The 12,759-nt window shown below is 40.5% G+C and overlaps 1 protein-coding gene across 1 annotated transcript in view; it reads right to left on the bottom strand.

The window, feature by feature from the left end:
* TNS1 (tensin 1) overlaps positions 1–12,358 on the bottom strand; it is a 266,384-nt gene extending 254,026 nt beyond the window's left edge. Inside the window, exon 1 of the mRNA XM_031958074.1 lies at positions 12,180–12,358. Within this exon, the coding sequence (XP_031813934.1) occupies positions 12,180–12,212 (33 nt within the window). The 5' untranslated portion in view covers positions 12,213–12,358. The remainder of the gene's footprint in view (positions 1–12,179) is intronic.
* Between the last annotated feature and the right edge of the window lie 401 nt (positions 12,359–12,759).

Genomic DNA, 12,759 nt, shown 5'->3' with positions numbered 1-12,759 from the left:
TACCCAAGAGCAATGGGCTTTTAGCTCAGCTATGTCCAACCCCATTTCCTAAGGTTCTAAAACTTTCTTGGTCCTTTCCTCATTAACCAATCCCTAGGCCAAGGTCTCAGCACAGTCATGAGCTACCTTGAACCTTGACCACATCCAATCAGAGCCAAGGGATAAAGAGAGAGAGTAGAACAGTCCCAAGAAGAGAGACTGGCTATAGAAGATTATAACTCAATTACAAGACACATCTTGATGAGTAGAGGGGTCTCTAGTCATAAATTATTTTTGCTTTATAAATTTTTTATGAAAGATTTTTATTGTTAAAAAAATTCCATTAGCTAGGCCACCTAGATTTTAAAAAATTGCACTCCCAACAAACAGTAAAGAAATCATTACTATTAAACAGAAAATTGTATTCATGCTTTTTTTATTATAGCTTTTTATTTACAAAACATATGCATGGGTAATTTTTCAACACTGACCTTTGCAAAAACTTCTGTTCCAACTTTTCCCTCCTTTCCCCCACTCCCTCCCCTAAATGGCAGGTAATCCAATACATGTTAAATATGTTACGTATATATTAAATCCAATATATGTAAACATATTTATACGGTTATCTTGCTCAGCCATAAAATTATAGAATTTAGAACTCAAAGCTCATTTTAAAATGAAAACTGAGACCAGATATTATTGTTAAAAGTAATAATAACAGCTGATAGTTACATAATGGTTGAAATTTGCAGCAGCTACAGCCAAAGAAAAAACACTGGGAAATGAATGTAAACTGTTTGCATTTTTGTTTTTCTTCCCGGGTTATTATTACCTTCTGAATCCAATTCTCCCTGTGCAACAAGAAAACTGTTTGGTTCTGCACACATATGTTGTATCTAGGGTATACTATGACATATTCAACATATATAGGACTGCTTGCCATCTAGGGGAGGGAGTGGAGGAAGGGAGGGAAAAATCGGAACAGAAGTGAGTGCAAGGGATAATGTTGTAAAAAAATTACCCTGGCATGGGTTCTGTCAATAAAAAGTTATTATAACAAAAAAAAAAAAAAAAAAAGAAAGAAAGAAAGAAATTTGCAAAATGCTTAATATCCAGGAGGCACTGAAGGCAACATGATATAGTGAAAAGATTCCTGGATTTAGAGTCAAAAGGCCTGAGTTCAAATTCCAGCACTACTACATATCTATGAAGGCTTAGATAAGTCACTTAACTCCTGTGTCAGTCTTCGAGTCTTTAAAATTAAGAGATTGGCAGAAATCTTACTGCTAGGTACATACTCTAAAGAAATGAGATAGAGAGATCTCTATTTGTGGAAGCATCTGGATGGGTAGGTGGATACAGCACTGGCCCAAGAGCCAGGAGAAATCTGAGTTCAAAATCAGCCTCAGTCATTTAACATTTATTAGCTGTGTGATCCTGGGCAAGTCACTTAACCCCAATTGCCTTGCAAAGAAAAAAGAAAGAAAGAAAAGTAGTTGTGGCAAGATTTTTTATAACAAAGAACCAAAAACCAAGTAAATATTCCTCATCTGGCAAAGGGGTAAATACACTGTGATACATGAAGGTAATAGAATATTACTGCACCAAAGAAACTATGACCATGAAGGACATAAAAAATTAAGGGAAAACATGGAGGAACTGGTGCAAAGAAAAGTTAGCCAAACCAGGAAAACCATGCGAATAATAACTACAATTTAAATAAAAAGAGCAACAACAATAACAGGCAGAAACTATAACTCTGAATGCTTTGTAATTATAATGACTAAGCTTAACCCTGAAACAAGATTTTAAAAAAGTGCAGCCCTCCCTTCTTTGTAGCTAGAGAGGATAAGGGGTGTGAGAGCATGCAAATACTGCAGGTTCCATTAATGTACTGGTTAATTTTATTGAATTGCCTTTTTTCTTTCTTTTTCATTTTTTATTACTGAGTCAGCTTTCTGGTTAGATGAGGAGAGAAATATATTTGGTAATGGAGGTAATATAAGGGTGATGTAATATAATGTAAAGATAAAGGTAATAAAGGTGAAGTAAAATTAAATTTTCTCAAATTTTAAATGAGTTGGACAAAATGACCTCTAGCTCTCTGACTTCATATTTTCATTTGATTCCCAGAACAATCCTGCAATTCAGTCAATAAACAGTTTTACATACCAGGCACTATGCTAAATGTTGGGGATACAAAGAAAAGCAAAATACTCTTTCAGCTTTTAAGAAACTCATAATCTAATCGCAGAGACAAAATACAAATTATTATGGACAAAGAAACTATAGATAGAATAAATTGGAAATAACTGATACAAAGAAGGCACTAGAATTAAGAGGGATGAGGAAAGGTTTCCTATAGAAGATGGAATTTTAGATGGGACTTGAAGAAAACAAATGTTATTGTTCCCATTTTACAAATATGGAAACTGAAGTACAGAGAGATTAAACGACTTCTTCAAACTATTATGAAAGGTTTGGAGAAATCTCCCCTCTCCTTCATCCCTGTCTCTCCCAGCCAAGCCTGCCCACCAGATGTTTGTTCCCAGTGGTGAAGGCAGTGGTAATGTGGTTGAGGGTGGAGCCACACTGGGAGCCTAGGAAACAGTCTGTTGCTATGAAAAGATGAGAATTCTGTTCTTCTACATACCATCTCAATCCCATAAGGGGACATAGTAGGGGGTGATGGATGGGAAGCAATGTCACTCAGTCCTCCGGTCCCCTGCTGAGTGTTCCTCTGTCGAGTCATTCTTTTCCCTTCTGCATCCTGTGGCTAAACATATACTGTTGAGCCCAGCCTGTGAAACTGCAGACAGAGCCGTCCTGAGATCAAGGGGATCCCAGGAGGATGCCTCCAGAAAGTGAACTTCAATGTCTTGCCATCAGGCAGGGTGGTCTCCCTTCCTTCCCAGAAAAACATTTCCAGGAAAAGGAGAGAGACCAGTTTCTCCCCATCACCCCTAATAATAGTTCACCTTTTAAAGACATTTTAACCAAGCACTTTCCTCACAAACACTCTGAGGTAAGCAATACAAAGAATATTATCCTCATTTCACAGATGTAAAAACTGGCCCTCGGAGACGTAAAGTGACTTGACTAGAGTCACACAATTAATATCAGACTTTTGACTCCAAGTGTCTTGAAGAATTTTAGAATCAAAGGATTTAAAAGTAAAAGCATTAAAATTCATCTAATTTAGGACTTGTTAAACTTTTTTCTGCTCCTGACTTTTTTTCACTCAAGAAATTTTTATATGACCGTAGCTGTATGAGTATATGAAATAAATATACAAATCAAACATTTACTGATAATAAATCAGTATGGAATTAGGGAATCCTGCTGGGACCTAGTCCAACTCTTTTTAAGGGGGCGGGGGGGGGAATGAGACCCAGGAAAACAAAGTGACTTTGTTTAAAATCACTTTATTTTAGAGACTAGGTGTCCAGTAAATAGGGATATCTAAAAAGAGATCTTTGTTCAGGTAAGGGTCAGGCCAGAGTGCTTCCCAATTAACATGTGATTTTTGTTTCTTCATTGCCTTGTCTGGACCAGATACCTTCCTGCTCCCTGAGCTTGGCTACTTAACCGATTTGTTTAAAGGAGTAAAGCCAACCCCCCTCTCTAGATCTGTTTTCCTCACAAGTGAAATAAAATGAGTTTTAAGAGTCCTTCCAGCTCTGCCATTCTACCACAGGATACAGCTCATCCATCCCCTTCAGCCTTCAAGTTAAAGAAAGGAGGAGGGGAGGAAAAGGGAGTGCTAATCCTCAGAAAGGAATCGCACAGGGGATTAAAATAATTGGAAACATTTGGATTATAATTTTTAAATGATAATAATAATAATGGTTGGTGCATAAAGTGCTTTGCATACTTTATCTCATTTGGTACTGAACATAATGGGGCGTGTAATGCTTAAGATAAGGCGCTCACAGGCTTTTTCTCCTTTTAAAGGAAAATAAGTTTTCTAAGAACCCTGCAACAGGAGAGTTTGATGTAAAACCGTCTACTGCATCAAATCAATCCAGTTCCTGTACCCGGAGGACAAGGTTGAAAGGATGGGAAACCTCAAAGGCAAGAACACTGCCCATTCCTGCCTCTAGAGAGAGCTGCAGTTTTCACATGGAAAGGGGCTCCAGAGGCTGTCCCATTCAAAAAGTGAGACTGGCAACTAATTTTCATGTGCTCTACAAAGTATCTGATTGATTGTAGGGCTTGTTTATTTTTTTTTCCCCACAAGCTGAAGGGGAGAGGAGGATAGAGGTAGAATATTCTCTCTCTCTCTCTCTCTCTTTTTTTTTCCCCTTTCAGCTTCTTATCCTAACAAGGGGCTTCCTGCATCTGTTTCACATCAAGTACATGAAGCTTTTTTCTTTTTTTCTTTTTTTTTTGCTTTAATGTTAAGGATTTCTTCTGTTATCACAGTCTTGCCATTTCTCCTAGGGCAGCAAGATCTCAGAGATGCATGATTCCTTAAAGCTCAGATCTATGCTTTGTAATAAAATCTTCAAACATTTCCTGGTAAATTCAATTAACAAATTTCTAACTATTGCCCGAAGTACTCTCAGATTTTATACTGAAATCGTCTCTTTAAGAACAAACCAAGTTATATCTAATTCCATGTTTTGTCTAAACTGCCAAAGTATCGGATCAGATGCTAATAGAAATCCTGCAGATTTTCCAATTTTCCCCAAATTCTTCTTGCACACACATTGAAAGGACACACCCACTTTCTGCTTCCCTAGTTAACATCCCAAATCTGAGGGACCAGACCACTTAGCAGAATATAAGCTCCCTGGGGAGGAGGATTGCTTTTCTTTTTATCTTTGGCACTCCGTAGGTGCTTAATACATTTTGATTGATTGACTCTCCAAAGCTTAGCTCAAGCATTTATCAAGCCCCAATGTGCCTCATGCCCATGTGTCAGGCTACCCTAAATACTATACTATACTATAGCACTGGGTATACACTTTCTAATTTAGCTGGACCATAGAATGAAAGGAAGGCATGAAGAGTAGTAAAATATAATAAGCCTGGTAAGGCAGATTGGAGCCAGGTGGGAAAGGACTTTAAATGTCGAGCAGAGGCACTTGAATTTGATCCCGCAAGTAATGGGGAACCAGTAAAGTTTATTGAGCAGTAGAATGACATGGTCAGATCTTCCCTTTAGGAATATCACTTTGACAACTGTTTTTAATAAATGTTAATTGTATTGAATCAGAGAGGGGAAGGAAGAGGCAGCTAGAGGGTATACACTGGTCTATTATGGGAGACTAAAATGAGGGGAAATGTTGGCCCCCTAAGAGTGGGCAGATCATGCTGTTACTAACAATACAATTTAAGCAAACACTCAGGAAAGAAGTATGTTAAGCTCTCTATACTATTCTATACTATACCATACTATACTAAATCAGTAGGGGTAAGAGGGGGACACTGAGGAAAAGAGAAGGAATTGAGAGTTGCTAAGGAGAGGAGTCAAACACAGGGGAATCAAAGGAAAAAACTGTGGTTCAGTAAAAGGGGCTAGTGTGAGTTCTAGTCAGTAACAGGCTCCAGAAATCTGACTTTCTATCAATTTGCTTAAATTTCTTATCAACTTTATTATCTGGACTGAAATCCCATCTTGAGACCTTCTCAATTAATTGGCTAATTTCAGTTTTATAAGATAGGATGGAGTACTGGAATAAGTCCCTCAGCAATATGGGACAGCAGATTTAGGAGTGGATCATCCAACTCATTTTACAATCAAGGTTACTGAGGTTTAAAAAAGAAAATTGCTTAAGGTCACACAGGCAGTGAACTATGATTTCAATCAGAATATAAAGATAGGTTCCCTACTTATAAATGCAGAAAATGACATCACACTAAACTCAGGGACTGTGAGACCATATCTCTTCTTTTGTCAGTGATTCTTCTATCTTCAAACCCAACTGAGCTGGAGGGCCTGGAGAAAGCAGGGTGAAGGGGAAGGGCTGCTGCACAGTACCCTCAATCTGGTCCTCAGTTCAACACTTAAGGGAGGGAAGAAAGAGAAGGAGGAAACAAGCATTGGTTAAAAGCCTATTTTGTGACAGGCACAATTATTATGCCATTTGATTTTCCATCTACTTAGAGCAGAACATTATATATTAAAGGTCTAACTAATGTATTGTTGGTGAAGTTGTGAAATGACCCAACCATTCTGGAGAGCAATTTGGAACTATACCCAAAGGGCTATCAAACCTGTGATCCAGCAGTGTCTCTAATATATCTGTAAACCAAAAAGATCATAAAAAAGGGAAAAGTACCCACATGTGCAAAAATGTTTGTGGTAGCCTTTTCTGTAATGGCAAGGAACTAGAAATTAAATGGATACCCATCAGCTGGGGAATGGCTGAATAAGTTACGGTATATGCATGTAATAGAATATTATTGTTCTATAAGAAATGATAAGCAGACTGATTTCAGAAAAGTCTGGAAAGACTTACATGAACATACTAAGTAAAGTAAGCAGAACCAAGAAAACACTGTACCTAGTAATAGCTAGATTATGTGATCAACTTGGATGGACTTGGATCTTTTCAACAATGAAACAATGAGGTGATTCAAGGCAATTCCAATAGACTTGGGATGGAAAGCGCCATCTGTTCTCAGAGAGAGAATCATAACAGACAGAATGTGGATCAAAGAGAGAGATAGAGACAGAGAGAGAAGAAGAAAAAGAAGGGAGGGAAGGAAAGAGGGAGGCAAGGAGAGAGAGAAAGAGAAAGAGAGAGAGAGAAGAAAGGAAGGAAAGTATTTTCACCTTTGTTGTTATTTGCTTGGGGTTTTTTTTTCATTTTCATGTTTTTCCCCCTTTTGGTCTGATTTTTTCCTGCACAGATGATGAATATGAAAATATGTTTAAAAAGAATTACACATGTTTAACCTATATCAAATTGCTTGCTGTCTTGGGGAGGGGAAGGGGGAAAGAAGGAGAACAATTTGGAACAAAAGGTTTTGCAAATGTGAATGTTGAAAACTATCTTTGCATGTACTTGCAAAAATAAAATACTTTAAAAAAATTTAAAGGACTAGTTCTCTCTCTCTTCTTTCTTTCCTTTCTTCTTTGCTTTGTCTTTTTTCTCTCTCTCCTTTCTTTCCCTCTCTCTCTTTCTCTCCCATATATATGTATATATATATATGTGTATATATATATACATACATACAAGCATGATGTAAAGTGCTATGTGAGAAAAGGAAATCAAAGAAAGCTTCTTGTAGCAGTTGAGATGGATTTTAAAGGATATAAAGAAATGGCCATTCCAGATCTAGAAAACAAGATAGGCAAAAGCTTAGGGATGAGGAAAGCATAGGATGCATGTAGGGAATAGTGAAAAGTTCATCCAGTTTACCTGGAGCATGGAATACATTGAAAGAGAGTCACATCAGATAAGACTGAAAAGGTAGAGAAACCTTTAATTTAATTTAATTTAAATCTTAAAGTTTAATCTTTATTCTATGTGCAAAGGTTTTGAGGAGAGGAGTGACCCAGATCAGTGCAAAAGAGAGATGATTTTGACAGTATTTTGAGGAATGGATTAAAGGAAAAAGATAGCAGAGCATGGAAGTATTGTGTTGAAAGAAATCCAGTTCTGGTTCAGAAGATCTGAAAGAAAGAAGAGAAAAGAGAAAGGAGACAGATAGAAAGAGAGAAAGAGAGAGGGAGAGAGGAGGGAGGGAGGAAGAAAGAGACAGAGACACAGAGAGAGAAGGAGAAGGAGGAGGAAGAGGAGGAGGAGGAGAAGGAGAAGGAGGAAGAGGAGGAAAAGGAGGAGAAGAAGAAGGAAGAGGAGGAGGAAGAAGGAAGAAGAAAAAGAAGAAGAAGAAGAAGAAGAAGAAGAAGAAAGGAGCAAGGGAGAGAGGGAAGGGGGAAGGGAGGGAGGGAGAGAGAAGGAGAAAGGAAAGAAGGAAAATCCCATCTTTGACATTTAAAACCTATGTGACCCTGGACAAGTAACAAGTAAAATACAGAGGTTGTAATCAACTCTCAGGGAAATGCTTTTTAAGGAGGCACTGTGCTGGGCAGTGGAAAAAGCCCTGGCTCTGTCTGGCCTCGTAGAATACAGGGTCAAATACCCATTCTGCTGTTTATTATTTCTGTGACTTTGGTCAAGTAACTTCATTTTGGCCTCAGTTCCCTCCTCTTTAAAATGAAAAGGCTGGACTAGCTGACCTCTAAGGTGTAAAATAAATTATTCAGTTATAATACACCTAATGTGGTCCCAGAGAGTCTAACAGGAACCAATTAGGAAGAATTCTCACTATTCTGATTACATTTTCTAGTTCTCTTGAGTAGATTAAAAGTGACCTCAAAATGTGACCTAAAAGTGACCTCAAAAGTGACCTAAAAATTTGACCTCAGCCCCTTAGTAGCTGTGTAGTCTTGGGAGAGTCACTGAAATCCCTCTCAGTCTCAGTTTCCTCATCCATCTGTAAAAGGGAGTTAAGAGTTGTTGTGAAGATAAAATTAGATGAATTTCAGGGGAGCCATGAATATTTAACATTTTGTTAACTGCTTCAAGGTAATAGCTTTCCTTTGTTAAACCTTTTAAAATGTATTATCAGTTCTATTGTTGATATTACTCCTTCATGAGATAAAGGGTTATGAATGTGTCATGTTGTGTATACTTTCAGTGAAGGGAACTGGCTTAAATTTCTTTGTGACAAGGGAAAGCCCCCTGGACATAGGGGTTAGGGGAGAAGGAACTATCTAGATATAAAAACAAAAGGCATCAATAAGATGTGTTTAAAAATAAAATAAAATGAGGAGGCTGGAGTAGTTTATTTCTGGGGTCTCTTTCAGGTCTGATTTCAAATTTGGAATCTATGATCCTCAGAGAAGATATTGCAGTGAACAGTCAGTCTGGAGTAGTGGTTCTGAAACTTTTGTTCTCAGCATCTTTATACTATTAAAAATTACTAAGAATCTGTTCAAAGAGTTTTTTAAAATATATTTATATGTATTATATATGAAACATTTATATATCATATACATGTTATATATGGAATATATAATATTACCATAGTAGAACTAAAAACTAATTTTGAATTTGCAGACCCTCTGAAAAGGTTTCAGAGACTTCCAGGATCCTCTGGACAATATGTTGAAAACCACTAGTCTAGAGAATGGGTAAAAAAAAAAGGTCCTGCCCTAGAGTGGTAGTAAAATGGATTGGGTATGAGAAATGATGTCAACAAGGCTTGATAAATATATGAGAGGTAAGGAAGAACGAAGAGCTAAAGATGACTCCAACATTGAGAATATGGGAGACTAGGTGGTACCACATAAAGTAAACGAGCATTTATTAGTAAACAAGCACTTATTAGGCACCTACTAGATGCCAGGTGGTGACAAAATGAAATAGTGCCTCCCTAGGAAGAACTTATAGATTGTATCAGAGAGAAACAGTGAAGCTAGAAAGTGGGGGAAAGATTTGGGACATGCTGAATTCAGGTTGAATTTGAGGAAGGAGATTTAATATCCAGATAGAAAAGTGAATGTCGAAATGTGAGGAAGGGATTTTTTTCAATTTGTTGATTAGTTTTGCTAAAAAAAATTTTTTTTGCTATTTTTAAAATTATTTTTTTTTATAAAATTACTTCCTGGGATGGACTAAAGGAAGGGATAAACGGGGAAATTTAGGCAATATAAAATCAAAAGATAGCAATAAGTAAATTTTTTAAATACATATTTCAAAAATATTTGAATATATTTGAAGAATATATTTTGAAAAAAAGATTTTTTTAAGGAAATTTATGTTCCTTTGGGGGTTATTTATGCATCTGACAAAACAAAAAACAAAAAACAAAAACAAAAAGTGAGCTTCTTTCTAAAGGAAAGAGATGCTAAAGACTAGGTTTGAGAAGCTCTGGGTGTCTGGGATAGGGCTAGAGGAGATGAAATCCCAAACTCTGACATCTTGATTTGGGACTAGATGGGATATAAAGTCTTGCCAGATCCTCCCAAAGTCATTTCATTCATCCCCCTGCCCCTTGGCAAAATGGGCTGCTCCAGTTGTTCTTCCACATGGAGAGGTGGGGGGCAGGTGGGGAGGGGGAAAGAGTCTTTCCTATTTTTTCAAAGGCTTCCAAGGAAAGAGAGTGCACAGGAAATCTAACCTCCATCCCTTCTATTACAAAAGTGCCAACCCCTTTTCCTCATGTTTCAGCTTTGGTGGAGATGAAAACCAGCTGCTCACCAGCCTCTGTGTAGCAGTACCCCAGAGATTTGAAGCCTGTTAATCAGTTCTTATCCCCCAGGCCTCCCACTCCACCCCCTCCAACCTCCCCCACTCCAATTTTTTCCTCCCCAACCCTACAAAGCCCACTGATTTTATTCCTGCCAGCATCTCTTCTATGGGTTAAAAACACTTAGAATCATAGAATTTCATCTCCCCTACCACCAATTGTCCAAACTTGTGACTTTAAGTTGGATTTCCTCCCCATCCCAAACCCAAAGCAAGATGGTCTCTTCCAAACCTCCCCTAATTCGGACAGAGGGGATTCCTTTTCTTTGATCCCCCATCCCCCAGGCCCCACCCCTATGAACAAGGTAGGATATCCTGGCCCTCCTAGCAGAGGCATCTGAACATCTGGACACCAGAACTCCAAAACTCCTATCTCTCTCTCTCTCTTTCTCAGACTCTAAAGTTAACCCCTGCTTAAGGTTATTCCCCACTAGTTCTCTCACCTCCCCGACCTTTCCTAAATTCTGGGCTTTCTCTCAGCCAACTCACGGAGAGAAGGGGGTGGGAATGTGTCCAAAGACCCTTTTGTGGGGGTCTCTCTGCAGTGTGGCCATAGGGTTAGGAATCTCTCTTCCTCTCTGCTCTCCCCTATCCATCTACCCGTATTCCCCATTCCATCACATCATGTTTTCTGAAACAGACTTCCCCAACCCCATTGTGCATTCCCAGAAATCTCTATCCAGGAATGATGGGAATTACTTTGACCATGTGGGCTACAGAACTTGTTCCAGTCCCTTTGCACATACCTACAATGAAGAGAGAGATAGAGACAGAGAGATAGAGAAACAGACACAGAGACAGAGAGACAGGGAGACACAGAGAGACAGAGAGAGACAGAGACAGAGAGAGACAAAGAGAGAAAAGAGAGAGAGACAGAGACAGACAAACAGACAGACAGACAGACACAGAGAGACAGAGACAGAGAGTCTATGACCTGGTGTAGGATGATCAAGTTAGCCTAAGAAGGTAGGCAGAATCCCCAAGGAGGAAGGGAACCCTGGAAGTCATGGCCAAGAGTGGGTCTATGATGGAATCCAGACCTGATTTTACTGATTTTTCAGGACAATGCTTGACACCTTCTCCACTCTGCCCCCCTCATATCCCTCCACATGCACTCAATCCTGCAGTCCTAAATGCATCCATAGAAAGCTGGGCAGTCACTGGAGATGAAACTAGGCACTGGAACTTAGAGGGGACTTTAAAACACCCCAGCAGAGCAAGGATGCAGAGGGGTGAGGGAATATCTCTTCCCTACCATCACTCTAGGATACCTTGTAGCCTCTGCTAGAGAAAAGGGAAGGGAGGAATAGATCTGGCTGTGGGTATGGAGAGGGGAGGGATTGGGGGGAGTTATAGCCTCTGCCCAGGGAAAAAGGAAGGGGGGGGGATAGTTCTGGCTGTGGGTATGGAAAGGAGAGGGGAGAGGTTGGAGGAGGTGTAGCTTCTGACGAGGGGAAAAGGAACAGGGGATAGTTCTGGTTGTGGATATGGAGAGGAGAGGGTTTGGGGGGAGTTGTAGCCTCTGCCCAGGGAAAGGGGAAGGGAGGAATCTGTTCTAGCTGTGGGTATGGCGAAGGGAGGGGAGGAGTTGGGGAATCTAGCTTCTGCCTAGGGAAAAGGGAAGGGGATGGGGGACAGTTCTGGCTATGGGCGGTGGGGGGGTGGAGCAGGGTTCGAAGAAAGTCCTATATATTAACCAAAAGCACAAGTCAACAAGTATATAACTTAGGGAAGGTGTGTGGAGGGATTCTTCTCCTAGAACTTACTGCAACCTATTTAGATATTGAACATAGGGAGAAAGCCATTCCCCAGCCCCACACAGAGCACCAACGCTGACCAGGTTCCCTAATCGCCCTGGGGACCAGGCAGCCCGCCTAAGAAATCAGGCGGGGGCAGAGAAGGACCCCCCAAGCCTGAGAAAAGCCGACCTACCCAGAGCATACAAGACAGACAGATCCACGTCATCTTCTCGCCGAGTCCAGTCTCTTGGTCCCACCCCGGAGCCTGAAGACATGCCCTTCCTGAGACTACTGCTCGGGCCGGACTGACCAGGGCAGACGGGCGTAGAACGGAGCTCTCGGTCGCCCAGTCCTCCGCCTCTCTCACTGAGACAGCATCTGTCTGGCGGGGCGCGCTGCCTGCCTCTCTCCTCCTTCCCTCCCTCCGGCAGCCAGCCCTCCCTTTCTCCCTCCCCTTCCCTCCCCTCCCTCCCCCCCTTGTCCCTGCCTTTCTCTGTCCTTTCCAGCTCCTCTGCTGGAATTTCAGGTCCCGCTCCCTGAAAAGTGGAAAGAGAAGGGGTCTGGCGGAAAAGCTTCTTTCGCTCGTCCCCAGTTGAACCTCCCCCCAAATACACCCACAGAGATCTGCACCCCCTCCCTCCCCACTTGTGCTTTCCCATTTTGGTGGCTGTGCTGATTCCCCAGAAACTTAAGAACTTCGGGGCTCCCTAGTGAAGTGAGAGTAGGGAAAGATGGGGATCAAGCTGCTTCGTTCCCCTCCCGCCTGGCAGAGA

The sequence above is a fragment of the Sarcophilus harrisii genome, chromosome 3 (assembly GCF_902635505.1).
Source record: "Sarcophilus harrisii chromosome 3, mSarHar1.11, whole genome shotgun sequence".
In the NCBI taxonomy this organism is placed as follows: domain Eukaryota; kingdom Metazoa; phylum Chordata; class Mammalia; order Dasyuromorphia; family Dasyuridae; genus Sarcophilus; species Sarcophilus harrisii.
This window is presented reverse-complemented; position numbering and strand designations above follow the sequence as displayed.